Source organism: Magnolia sinica, chromosome 9, assembly GCF_029962835.1.
Source record: "Magnolia sinica isolate HGM2019 chromosome 9, MsV1, whole genome shotgun sequence".
In the NCBI taxonomy this organism is placed as follows: Eukaryota; Viridiplantae; Streptophyta; class Magnoliopsida; order Magnoliales; family Magnoliaceae; genus Magnolia; species Magnolia sinica.
The window spans coordinates 13,692,338-13,706,584 of record NC_080581.1 but is presented as its reverse complement, the minus strand read 5'-3'; the positions used below and the strand labels follow the sequence as shown (position 1 = coordinate 13,706,584).

Genomic DNA, 14,247 nt, shown 5'->3' with positions numbered 1-14,247 from the left:
CCCACATTGGATGGCCATGCATTAGAAATACCTGGCACTGAACCTGGTTGCATGTATAATTTTCTTCCTCAACCGTCTATCTTGTCATCAGCAACCAAAACACTTAGAACAACTGTACAAACTGAAAACACCGGCGTCGAGCATCCTGCATACCTCAAGCTGCAGTTTTGGGCAGAGAAATTTTTTTTTTTTTTTAAAGGTGAAAGAAAACCAAGGGGGGCTGATATAAATGGAGTTCCATCTCATTAACAATCTACACAAACACCATAAACAGTCCCATCCCTCTGCCATGCATTTTACACGTCCAAAAACCCCAACCGCCACACAACACCTCTAACCCGGCGGTTCTCGACTCAAGCCTACATGCCCCAACCTAGCCCCCTCAGTCCTGCTGCTCCTTTACCTCAGCCCGGCAAGATGAGGCCACTTCCTCACCGGGCCTGCCAATTGCTTCAGCTTCTTCGTCAATTTGTTCTTCCATCGCCTGCTCTTCATCATCAGTAAGTGCCTCCGCCACTTCTGCCTCGTAGAACAATGCCGCTGATGTTTCCACCCCTGGCCTTCGTTCACCACCCTGCTCCTCCTTTACCACCCCAACTAATTCCCCCTCAATCTTCATTTCCTTCTTCCCCCCTTCGGCAGTCCCCACATCTGCTTTCCCAGGACCCTTGGAAGGGGCCATTTTGGCCGGGGTGGGCCCCCTGCCATCAGCCTCCAGCTCCTGCATCCGGGCAATGTGCTTCTTTCCGCCTAGATGCGCAACCATCATGAGCTCGCTGTTGCACTTGATTTGGCAATGCTCACAAAGGAACGTAAACCTTCCCTTCTTCAACACCCCAACGTGGTTTTTCAGCATGGATTGGTCCACCGGCTGATTGACAGCCTGCGGCTTCTGCTTCTTCACATGCTTCAGGATTGGCCCATTACAGGTAGCCACGCCTTTCTTGACAGGCTTGGGCTGCTTGGTGACCTTTTTGGGAGGAGGGACAGCTCGGTTCCTGCCTCCAGCTTTGCTCGCTCTCAGTTCCTCCTCCTTGGCCTTGTGCTTCTTCCCTTGAAGGTGGTCGTTGAGACCTTGCTGGCTGGTGGCGCTCACCTGGCAGAGAGCACAGCTCCAGTCCTTGGGTTCACTGCTTGTCGCTGCTTTCCTCTTTATCCCGACAATACTAGGTGTCGTTGGTGTGGTCTTACCCTGCATAACAAGGTACAACAATAATAACACGACTTCATGGAGTAAGGGTAGGCGAGTGCAGCAGTGAGAGAGAGAGAGAGAGAGAGAGATGGATAGTTAAAAAGAATGGAATGGCTCCATGAAGCCCTGTTCCATCACTGAGAGATGTCCAGCCGTCCTTCACAATGTCGCATGCTTTGTTTATAAAGACGGCTCTTGCATTGCCTTAAGTGTCTACATCTATGCTAATGTCCTCGTACATTTGCATGCAGTGGAATCCACATGGCTACGAGAACCCAAATCTCACCTTGTTGTGTTTGTGTTCACGTGCCACAGACTCACACAGCATGAACACAATTTCACCACCACCATTGCAACCCATGACAAGCATCCTTACAATCATTATCATTCCCCAATAGGTGTACCCCTCCCACCAACTGAATGCCAATCCCAAATTCTCAAACAATTCGGCCTTATTAAATCTGTTGTATCTACAGGCACCAAGATCAGTCAAATCCTCAAAGCCGAAGTCAACAAAACTTCTGCCAGGTATACCTTGGACCATCATCTTCATCAGATGTGTCCAAGTCTAGTCTTCGTTTATGGGTGTTGATATGGACACTCCTACCCATCAGTAGGTGGCCTGGCTGTAGATGGTCAGGAAAATACAGCAATGGTCCACATTCAACTGAAAAAGGCTGAAAGAAGGGATGCTAGGATCCTCAATCTGGCGAGTTTTGAGGCATGGAGCATTCACGGTAGCATGGACAACTGAACCAGGCATCCCAGTTATACCAGCTAAAAACACTAGGATATTACTAGTCATATCCTTGGGTCCAGAATCATATATATAATTAGGTAGGTTGAAGAAAGTTCACATGCCTCGGAATGGTCTTTATAGATGAATTCGGAATTGGGGATCATCTCACCGCTCTTCTTCTGTTGGGGTATCTCTTCTCACGTTCTACAAAGGTGGGAAGGTGCAATTGAAGCCACTCCGTGTGGAAGCATTTTGTTGGACAGTGATGGTGGATAAAATTTTGACTTCCAATCATTTGAACAACATGGAAATCGATCTCGCAAGCATGTGTTTTACACGCTTCAGGTGCACCTTCCTGATCTCTCGAGCTAATTCGGTTAATGCTGTATATGGGCAGCAAATGTAAGATACTCCTTTCCAGATTGACTAATAACATTGAAGTAATCAATTATTAGTTATTGTTACCTGTTCACTTCTGTGATGTATATAAACTTCAAGAATCAAGATGGTCTTTATGTAGCGGGCAATTTCTGCCCATTTAGTCACATTTACCCAGTTTTCAACATAAAGTTTTGCAACATACATATCTTCTCTATTACAACCCGATCGTGGGAGGACGGAATTGGCGAGACAGACTGTTCAACGAAAGGCTATGCAGAGCCCACCAGATGTCTGTGTGACCATCTGCTCCACCCATTAGACGCAGCAGCTCATGTTAGGACACTAGCCCAAAAATGGGGCAGATCTAAAATTCAGGTGGGCCACAACACCCAAAACAGTAGGATGGGATTCCTGCCATTGAATAATTGTGAAATTTTCTATCATTTTGGAATCGTTAACTTCAGTTTCAAAGGGACATGTGAAGACATTTTAAATAAGCTAGAGGCATTTTGGGAACTTGAGACTGTGGATGCTCAATGTATGGTTAGGATTGCACCCACAAAGAGCAACAACGCAGCTTAGATTTAACCTACAAAAAAACTCTTGCCGCCGACTGTTTCAGATCTCTCCCCCTTCCTCTCCCCATGTGCACCACACGTCCATGTCCCTACTACACAAAACAAATGGCTATGCACTTCTGTCAAACATAGAAGCTGAAATCAAAGAGTTTTGAAGTCACAATAGTTCGTGTTAACGTAACAAAGTTTGTAAAGAAATCTATAAGACTTTGCGTTGTAGATGCGCCAATCCGAAGTTTCTTATTGATGACAATCTGATGGGGACATCACGTGCACACGCACACCCCCCTACGCACGTACGCAAGGAGGAAGAGAGCCCCACCATCGATCTGGATCAATGACGACGTCCAGGGAGGGCCTCCTAGTTAGAAGATTGTGTTTTGGTTCATTGGGGTGGCCTCGATAGTCATGTGAATCCCACCATGGAGTTCTCATGATCGTGGTCCACTATTCTAATTAATCTAGTACTTTGGATTTTGCTTATTACTGTTATTAGGAATATCATGGATAGCTTAGATTGCTTTGATTAGTTGTTATTTTTTATTACTTTGTCTCCACGTAATAGGTTATGCACATGGCGTGAGTTTTTGGGTATAGGGTTTTATTATAAATAGGCACCCCTTGTAGTTGTAGTCTTTTTTCTCATTGAAGGTTAATAAAATTTATGCATTTTCCTGCTCATTTCCGAGTTATGAAAACCTCTAACTACCGTGGTGCGAAGCCACACCTATCCCGATTCGCCCCCACCTTCTTCCATCCATATTTCTCCCCTCTTACAAGCATTCCAACTGCAAATTCATCAATATTTGTAGGCATTTTTCTCTCTACAGCAGATTTTCAGAATCTGGCCCTGCAAGAGGGCTGAAACTTCGACGGAGCACTACGCACAAACTGCGTATCGGATGAAGTTGAGATTTGGGGGTTTTGAAGTCCATCCCTAGCCGACCGGGGCCAAGGTGGCCTTTTTTTGAATAGCGGGCCCCACAAACATGCAGCCAGCATCACACGCACGTGCGTCTAGGCTATTGTTGTTGTCCACACGTGCGGCACTTCTCTGGTTCGTCTCTCTCCTCTCTTTCATTCCTCTTTCACCCAAAATCCTTAAACCTAACCCTAAATTACTCAAATCCTCAATTTTATGCCCTTTCTTCAACCTTAGGGCCTGTTTGGCCGGGTAGATTGGAAGGGATTGGAAGGGATTGGAAGATAGATCCCAGGATTGGCCAAGCGTGCCAAACAAACACAGAATCCTAATCCTAGGATATAGCAATCCCATGGATCTTAAGACAATCCACTGACATCACCATCATTACCTTTAAATCCCATCCAATCTACCCTAATCCCTTCAAAATTGCCTGGGACGTGTTTGGTTCGAGGGATTGAAAGGGATTGGAAGGTTTAATCCCGGGATTGGCCGGGCATGCCAAACAGACCCGATATAGTAATCCCAGGATATAGCAATCCCATAGATCTTGCACCAATCCACTGACGCAGCTATCATCACCTTGAAATCCATGCAATCCACTCTAATACCATCCAATCCCATCCAATCTGCCCGGCCAAACAGGCCCTTAGGGTTCCCCGAATTGAAAATTTTGAATCCCTTGGATTGGGGAATTGTTTCTATGTATGTGTGGATGAATTTACCCTCATTTGATTCTTGTTTAGTCTATAATTTTGATTGATCCGGCCCTAACATGTGTAAGCCTGGATCAGCATAAGATTCCCCTTGATTGAGTGTTTAAACTTTTGTGTGGATGTGGAATTTTGTGTAATTGTTTTTGAACTAACGTGATCAAAAGCCTGAAAATCTTGCACATCATACTTGAATTTCATGTCCTACATCACAATCAACATCAAAGAGCTCCGTGGCTCATGTAGGAGAAGGATAACAACAGCTTATTAACATAGCATAGAGTAGGAGACTGATGGTGAACTAAACTTATTTTCAAATAGAGCCACCAGGGCTGGTAATGGGCCGTGCCAACCTGGAGGCCAACTAGCCTGGCGTGCTAGACTAGCATGGTTTGATCTTATCACATTATAGTCAGGCTTTAATCAGAAAACATGGCCCCATTTTAAGTAAATGAACTGGACTTCGGTTGACCTCAGCCCAAACAACCAAATGGGATTTCAGTTCTATCATATCAGTGATTGTCAGATTTTCGAAAATGGCTTACTTCATTCTGTGTGAAGACTCAACATGGACGACATATAGCTACTATGTTCTTCTAAGAAGTTACACTACATGGAATAACGAAGCTTACTGTCTCAGAAAGGGATGTAAAATTCATCACCTATTTCTACAAGACTATACGGGCCAAGGTGGTAACTCAAAGTCTTCGAACATGTATCATCCACTGACCAAATCAAGGCCGTGGAAATTTACTACTCTGTAAATTGTGTTAGTGTTTTGCCCTAGAAAGCCAACGATGATCATGATGACCATGAGTCCATTGTGGGAATATGATTCATGTCATAACTAAAATGCAGTTTTACCTTAATCATACATACATCCATAGGGCTTAACGAGAGGGATTTCTTTGGTTGTCCTTGGCCACTTGAGAGTGGGCACAGCATCTATTGGCCAAGGGAAAGTTGTGGACCATGGATCTCATGCTTAAAATGTCCATGACCATTTAAGCAGGTTTAGGCAATGTTTTAACTAGCGGTAGCGTATTGTGTAGTGTTCAGCCCTCTGTAGCATGTAGCATAAGTATCGTAGCCTGTAGCATAAGCTACACGATACTTCTATTTTTTTAATTTAAAAATAGAGAAAATATGATAAATAGTAAGAAAATTATAAAAATGTCTAAAAGATTATTCATTTAGTCAAGTATGAGCATGTTCAAACAAGTTATTAATTATCATATCTCAAAAGCCAATCCACATATATAAACCAAATCAAATCATTATCACATCAATAACTTTCTAATCAAACCACTTTAATTAATAATGTCTACTTGAAACCACAAGTATGAAAAGAAATTAAAATCCCGCAGGCTGAGAGTAGTAAGTACAAAATACAAATACAATCATCATTTATATATATATATATATATATATATATATATATATATATATATTTAAAAAAATAAAAAAAACAAAAAAAAAAAACGTAGCGAATGCTACAACGCTATATATGCTATGTATACACTACATATGCTACAACCCCTATAGCAAACACTACAAGGAATTTACGCTATTTGTTTATGCTACGTAGCTATGCTACGCTACAGACGCTATTCAAAACACTGGGTTTGGACAACTTGTGGTGGTAGGTCATCATCCTGTGTGAGGGGTGATGACGATTTGGGATGGAAAGTCTCCACCATCAAGCTCAATGATGAGTTAGTGCCTTAACCCTACTCCACATAGGAATATCAATATTCATGGATACGGGATCTTAATATTAGTGCCTTTGGACACTTGCAATGGAGGATCGCTTCAAATCTTTGGATTGGGGGACCGAACATGTCCGATCCAAATCGACCTGTGTATGTACCATCTTTTGACTAATCCTTAGACGTAAGGACACATGGAGAGTTCAAGTTCCTAGTGTAATTTGCCTAGGCCCTCCTCACGAGAGGTCATTCTGATGGCTATATATGTGGGTGTGGTTGGGTGTATACATTAGGATACAATTGAGATCCATATGATCTAACAAGGGATCAAATAGTTGTTTTGGAACACTTTGATAGATTAGATCTTGGTAATCAGACTATCCATCAAGTTAGTTTTAATTGGCCCCAGCAGTCAAATGGTTGTAAATGTTTTTATGTATGTTTTCAACCATTGATCTTTTGTTTTAACCGTTGAAAAGATTTTAATCATGCTTGATGGTAATCTGATGGTTACAATCTTAGTTTCCACCCGTTGATTTGCATGGATATTTGATCAAGGGTGTCCATGGATGTGGAGGGATTCGGTCAATTTGGGTACATGCACAGGCATAGACTTTTAATGTAGTAGGGCATACAAATAGGGATGAGGTGTACCATAACAAGTGCATCCCATGAAACCCTAACTCCTTGCACATAGATGTTATCCCAGTAGGAGAGAGCCTAGATGTCCCTACCCCCTCGACGCCTTGGCATCATCATCAACATGTCCACATGTGGGTCCACTTCATAGATGACTGTCATTGCATACGCCTTGGCCCTACTCCACCTAGGATAGATCAAGAAGCTATCTCCTTCGTTGAGGAATCAATATCGGCACTTCTACCTCGTGATCAATGGTCAACAAATCAAAGAATGTAACTTGTTTATGCTTTAGTTTAGGGTTTTGATTGTATTCTACATGGGGGTATAAAATTAAATAAAATGTGATGTTTTTCACTAGTTCAAATTCTTCTACGTTTCTAAAACTCTAACAAATTGCTCCACAAGACATTCAATATTTGAGATCAACAATGGTATCTATTACCCCATTCATCACAATTGAGTTATACATCAAAGAGGTTCATGAAGCATCCGACCGAGTTTGTTCTTTATAATGAGCAATATAAATAGTGCAACAACGCATATCATTGATTCCTATTCACCAAATTCAAAGGATATATCATAATGGTGTTTGTAAAACCTAAGAGGTTTCTAGAGGGTCCTCACCAATCACCAAAATATTCAAACACAAACATCCCTTCTGATTGTATTCATCCATCGCGAAGTCGCTTCCCTTCTTTGTGAAAGCATCCTGGTTATGTTCAACATGAAATGGGCTATAATAGGGTTGATTGAAGCCTTATTCCTCATGTGGGAGGAGGATCCCTCCCGTAAAGAAGGAAATGTTGTGGCGATTGTATCCTATCTAGTTTTTGGACATTTTGTAAAGCGCACAACAACAAAAGTTTAAACAACAGATTTGAAGGCTAGAGAGCAATCTTCCATAGGGTAAAAAGTAGTAAGTTGTTTTGGGCATCCTGGGTCCCCCAGCTCAAGGGGTGTAACACGGAGGAAATATTGGGCATGTTAGTGAAGCCCTTGGATGTTAGGTCTATCAACATATCGGGTTTAGGTAAGGTCTCATAGTACCCATACTTGGGCTAACTAGGTTTAGGTCTTGCCATATATAGGTATCTTTGGGTCCGGGTCTAGTTCTTGAATACCGAAACCCAAATCTAGTCAAGATCAAATACCCCTCAAGTACCCATAGGGCCTTTTGATCTAGGTTTTTCAAGTTAGGTTTGGAAAAAATAAGAACTTAAATGGTTACTTCGGCCCACAAAATGGATGGATTAAACCGGGCGCGCATGTGCCACTTTGACAAGTTTATGGCGTGTAAATGGGCTCTCTTACATGTGTGGCTTAGGAAACCTCATTTTGTTGCCAAAACAAAATCATCATTTCTATTAAATATATATAACAGTACTATAAAAAAACCAACCGAACTTGAACTAGACATAACCGACTTTAACAGGTCCATTCATCATATCTATTAAATATATATAACAGTACTATAAAAAAAACCAACCGAACCTGAACTAGACATAACTGACCTTAACAGGTCCATCGCATGGACCCGACCTAAACCTAACTAGGCCCGATTTTTTACCAAGTCCAATTGGTGAGACCTGAACTTACCTAACCCGAATTCTTAACGGGTCCAAAAGATGGGACCCAGACCCATTAAAATCAGGTACCTGCAGGTCCGGGGACCCATTGATAGCCCTATTGGATGCATCATGGGTCTAAGGGCTAATCCCTCATCATCCCTTTTGCTTTGCTTTTCCTTTTGTATTTTTTTCTTGCGTTAATAAAATTTAATCGTTGCCATTCTTTTTTTGAAATGATTTAATCATTGCCATTCAAAAATAAATAAATCCTATAACCAGGTTTCCTAGTTTAATTGACTAATTGAAAGATTTTGATCTTAGTCCCGCAACCCCTTCTCACAAGGATAAAAACTTTGTGGTGTCTTAAAGAAGACTTCAAAATAACCACCCTTCCTCATGATCTTCTCATATTTACCTTCTCCATGAATTCAAATAAACTTCAAAATACCAACGGCCTCTGGTGCCTAGTAGATCAGGTCGACCTAGACCACACCCGGGAACCAACTCAAAGCTCTTTTAAGAGGTTTTTTTTTTTTTTTTTTTCCAAGGCACCCATTTGGACTTGCCAACCTAACTTCCCAAACCAAATTCTAGGCATCAAACGATCCATCTAAATTTGTTATTGGTGTGGGTTCCCCTCTAAAGTTAGATTAAATGTATATTGGCTCTTGCCCAGAGCCAAAACCCTATCTCCTCATCAAACAAAACTTGTTTTCTACCATGGACTCTTTGCCCATCTGTGCATTGAAATACAGATCAGCAAACCTTTAACAAAAGAAATCCAAATTAGAACCCCTTCCAACAAACTCTGGCATGATCTTGCATATGAATTTGTGAGGCTAATTCTCCAACCATGCAGCAAAAAGTTGCTACACCTCTCAAGGAGTGACATGTGACCCACGAGACCCCAAGTGTCAAAAAGCGAGGGATTAAAATCAACTACTCATTGTTCTCATAATATGAAGTGGACCAGTTACGAAGATCCCATCCTAGCCATGCAAACAGTGGGCCCACCAAAAGACCATGTTGCAAAAAATAAAATAAAAAATTAAGTGGGCCACACCATCAAAATCAATTGACAGCCAATCCATGATTTAACAACACAGGTTTGGCCCATCTAATGAATGGATCGGCCAGATTTTCAAGTAACGTGATCTTCCTGGTTGGGCCCACCTTCTACACAGTTCGGATGCCCTACACATTTTGCAAACATGGATACCCACTCATGTACACATGAATCCTCTTCCTTTTCCCCCATCATTCCATTCTCTTCCTCTCCACTTACTACAAAACCTGTTGCAAGAAGAGAGTGCAAGACCCGTGCTCTGTGGGCCCACTGTGATGTGTGAGATATTTATTCCATCCATCGTTTTGTTATGACATAAAACTCAGGTGGACCACACCACAAGGAATAATAGCAATGGAGACTACTATCATAAAAACCTTCACGGGGCCAACATGTATTCTATTTGCCATGCAACCCGTTAATCAGTTGCGCCCCACTATGAGGAAGACAACCCAAAAATCAGCCTAATCCAAAACTCAGATGGGCCATACAACTAATTTTATAGGTTTTAGGCATGTGATTTTACAATGTTCCTACAGTGTGGCCCAATAGCATTTGGCATTGAACCGATTTTTTTCTATGCACGACAATCATGATGTGGTGCAATTGGTGGACGACCTGGATGTTAAATATTCCAATTTCACCAGGATCCCTATGCATTTAAATTGCAAAGTTATGGAAGCGGAAGCACATATTTGGATTGTCTACTTATTGCCATCATTGTTACATGCTTCATGCTCTCTTGATGTGCAGAATGATTCACACTTGATATACTTTGATCTTGATTTGCAAAGACAGTCGGATTTTCCTTCCCTTCACACTTGAATAGCAACTAAAAGATGAGAACAAACTTGTGTTGTATGTGATTGAGGACTGGGATGATTTATATTATATAAATGCGAGGGGTAAAATTTCAACCCATCACAAATTTTATCATTCTCAAAGTCTACATAGTAATGTGAAAGTGTTTGTCACGTACATAATATGATCACATTAAAGTGGAGCCCATTAGAATGCCCATAGTCCATAAATATTGATACGATCAATCAAAACCGTTGATTTGTGTAGGCCTACCGATTGGAAAATGTGTCTATGAAAAGAAATCTTCAGGTACCTTTTTCTTTATACAAGTGGGCGTGACTTATTAGAAGGAGAAAATTATATATGTCATTTTCAGCACCTACTCCTATAAAGGCAGGCTGCCTTTTGAACACCGTTCTAACACTGAACTTTGTGCCTTCCTTTGAGACTCATTTACTGGAAGAGCAAAAAGCATGATATTATATCCAAATCTAGTGCACAAGCATAATACTGGACTGTCTACAACCGCTAGTGAAAAATGGTTTGGTTACGAAGTCTTTCCATTTGACCTAGTGATTCATCACACCGCTACAAACCCTCTTCATTAGGACCATCACAATGATCTTTTTATTGCAACCAACCCTATCTTTAATAAGCGCAGGAATAATACATGAAGTGGCCTTACTCAATTAGGGTGTTTCACTTGCAAGAAGTGCTTGGGTTAAAAGACATCCCTTTGATTTTGTTTAACCTTCGTACTGCAGAATTATTCATAACCGATTCCATTGAACAACATAATAGCATCTCGACTAAGGTCATGGGTTTGCACCCCACAGACACAAGTTCAATTCCCCTCCTCATGATTTACCTGATACATGTGGTTTGCGGGTGATTGCGTGCATCCATAGCATTAAAAAGGGGCAAGGACACCCTGTCGTCATAAAAATGAAAAATAATAATAATAATAATAATAATAATAAAGGCATCTCGATTATGGAGGCCAGGGTAGCCATTGCACCGGCTAGGCTATTCTTGTCAAGATTTAGACCAAGCATTCGGCTAGCTCTTGATACGAAATCCACTTACATTCCTAGGTCTTCCACACATTTTCAACCTTTTTATGGTCCCTTTTTTGAGGGAGCATGGCATGGAGACGAGGGAAGGCGATGGACCTGGCCCATTCTCCAGTGGGACCATGATGCAGGACAATTAACCACTTGCTCTAAAAGCTCGAACTATTAGAGTACGCCGAATTAATCCATTTATCTCATAGCCCAGGCCCCACATCTCATGAGTTAGGACCTCAGCCAAACCCCCTTCGTGGGTCCCAAATCATATGAGCCGCCCACCCCGAGTGTGTCCCCGCATCCCACGAGCTATCCCGCTCAAGCCTGGTGTGAAATGCGCATTAATCACCCCTGGTAAGGAGTCTTGAACACAAGACCTCCCCCGTGGGCCCCATATCGCATGGGTCACCCACCCCAAGTGTGCCCCTGCATCCAACAGGCGACCCCACTCGAGCCCAGTGTGAAAATGCCCCTGTATTAGACCATCTATCGCATCTCCTCATACCCATATTCTCAATCTTAACAATTTTTTCCATCAGTCGGCCTACACAAATCAATAATTTGTATTGATCAAATCAATGGCATTGGATCTAACTATGGACATGACAATGGGCCAAACCTTAGTGTGATCATATCATGTACGATGGAATATGGGAAACAAATACTTCCATGTTGGAAACCCGGTGAGATTGGACTCCTGGTTAGTAGGGAGACTTCGAGGGGAATAAAAATTGCAATGAGTTGAAACCTTATCCCTCTCATATCAATATAACATCAATCGTCTTGGTCACAATCCATACACATAATATAGCAAGCCTATTCTGTTCTCTTGGTTATTATTCAGGTGTGAAGGAGGGAAAGATGAGCTTCTTATGCAAATCAAGATCAATGAAAATCAAGCATAAACCATTCCACACATCAAAAAAGCTTGGAGTGTGCAACAATTGTGACGACAACCAGACAACCCAAGTACATGTTTCCCCCCTAATATCTCCATGATTTTAATCCATAAAGATCTTGGGAAAAACAAAAAATCTTATTATGTATGGTATCAACCATATGTGACAATTGATAAACACACGATCTCCTCTTTAACTTAGTCACAGACTTCCTATTTAGGCCCCACAAAGCTCGAGTGTTGCATGTGGTTGCTACCCTTATGAAAAAGGAATCCAATCCCATCGATCTAACGAGCAATCCCATCATTTGTCAATCCCCCCAGTTTTTCTCTTCATATGGGTTGAAAAAAGGCAAACATGAATTTCCTACAATCATGTAGGGAGCCCATGCAACAAATAAGCTTTGTGGCACATTGTGATGTTTATGTTACATCCACTCCGCCCATCAGCTACACTAAATCATGTTAGAACATGGGCCCAAAAATCAAGTCAATCCAAAACTTAAGTAGGCCACAACATAGGAAACACTGGGTATGGTGACATCCACCATTGAAACCTTCCTGACAATCATCGAAATGTTTATATGCCATCCAACTTGTTCATAAAGTGAGTCCTATTAGGATAAGGGTAAATAAAAACATCAGTTATCCAAAACTTCAGTGGACCCTAAGAAGATTTCAATGGCGCACATTCCCATCCCCACTATCTCTTGTGGTGTAGCCCAATTGAGAATTAAATCTACCAAATTTTTAGGCTCCCCGCCTATCACGAGCTTGCACAACTAGTGGACAGATTGGATGTGACACAAACATCAAGATAGGCCCCTTAAAGGTTTTGTTACACTGACACATGCTCCCAACAAGTGTTGAAGAAAATTCATGTCTACAAAAGGGCAAGGAATTGGTTTCGAATTCCTTGGTCAATCTTTTTTAGTTTGTGCCCACTTGCCACAAGTTGCTTAATAAAATGTACATAACAACTTTTTTAATGACGTCAAGGTGTCCTCGCCCCATTTTGAGGCGAGACTATCCTCTGCGGATGCACGCAATCTGATGCGGACACAGGTGCATTCAAGGTGTACCAACGAAGAAAGCGCCAACCACAAGTGCCGTCCTTGTGGATAGGCGAATATTGAGGAGCTGAAGACCTTTCACATGTGATTGGACATATAGAAGACCCCACTTAGGGAAGACACATGTGAAGGAAGATTGGAGAAAGAAGACCGAGCGCACAAAATTTCCCATACTTATGTTATTTGTGCATTTTTTGACTTAGTTAGGGGTCTTTTAGTAATCTTATATCTTTATTTGCTTATTCTAGGGGTATTTTAGTAATTTTATGTCTTTATTTGCTTATTTAAGTGGGGTAAAGCCCTAAACACGAATTTCAACTATTGATGAATGAAAAGCAAACCCTTTGGTTGCCTCCTTCCTCTCTTCTCTCTAATGGTGCTTCTTCTCTCCCCTTGATCTTCTTCTTCTAATTTCTTCTTGTGCCCCTCCAACTTCCTCAAGGTAATAACTTTCTTTCTTCTATTTTTTTTGTTTTGGCTAAGTCCTCTTCGATCAAAATCTTGAGAACCGATCTAAACCCTAAATCCCCAAATTCCCAAATCCCTAATCCGAGAAACTTCTTGGTTCTTCGGACTAGTGATCTTCATTGATCGATTGGGTGTGACCATGCAAGATCGGGAGGTCTCATCCCTCGCCGGATCCAACCTAAGTAGTAATTGAATTCCATACTCCATGGTTGTAGTGATGGCCCGCTCCATTGCATGTTTCCTTTATGATTTTCTCAGTTATGATGAGTATTGTTAGAATTTTAGATCATTTATTCATTTTATTTCCGCTGTTTAATTATTTCCATGAGCATGCATCATAATTAGGGCTGTCCTACGTCAAATTTGGTATCAAAGCCTAGGCTTGCATGGTTTTTGTCTACATCGAGTTATCAAATTAGGGTTTTGATTT

At 41.6% G+C, this 14,247-nt stretch overlaps 1 protein-coding gene across 1 annotated transcript in view; it reads right to left on the bottom strand.

The window, feature by feature from the left end:
- Positions 1 to 221: 221 nt before the first annotated feature.
- LOC131256939 (uncharacterized) overlaps positions 222 to 14,247 on the bottom strand; it is a 30,314-nt gene continuing 16,288 nt past the window's right edge. Inside the window, exon 3 of the mRNA XM_058258054.1 lies at positions 222 to 1,192. Coding sequence (XP_058114037.1) covers positions 383 to 1,192 — 810 coding nt within the window. The 3' untranslated portion in view covers positions 222 to 382. The remainder of the gene's footprint in view (positions 1,193 to 14,247) is intronic.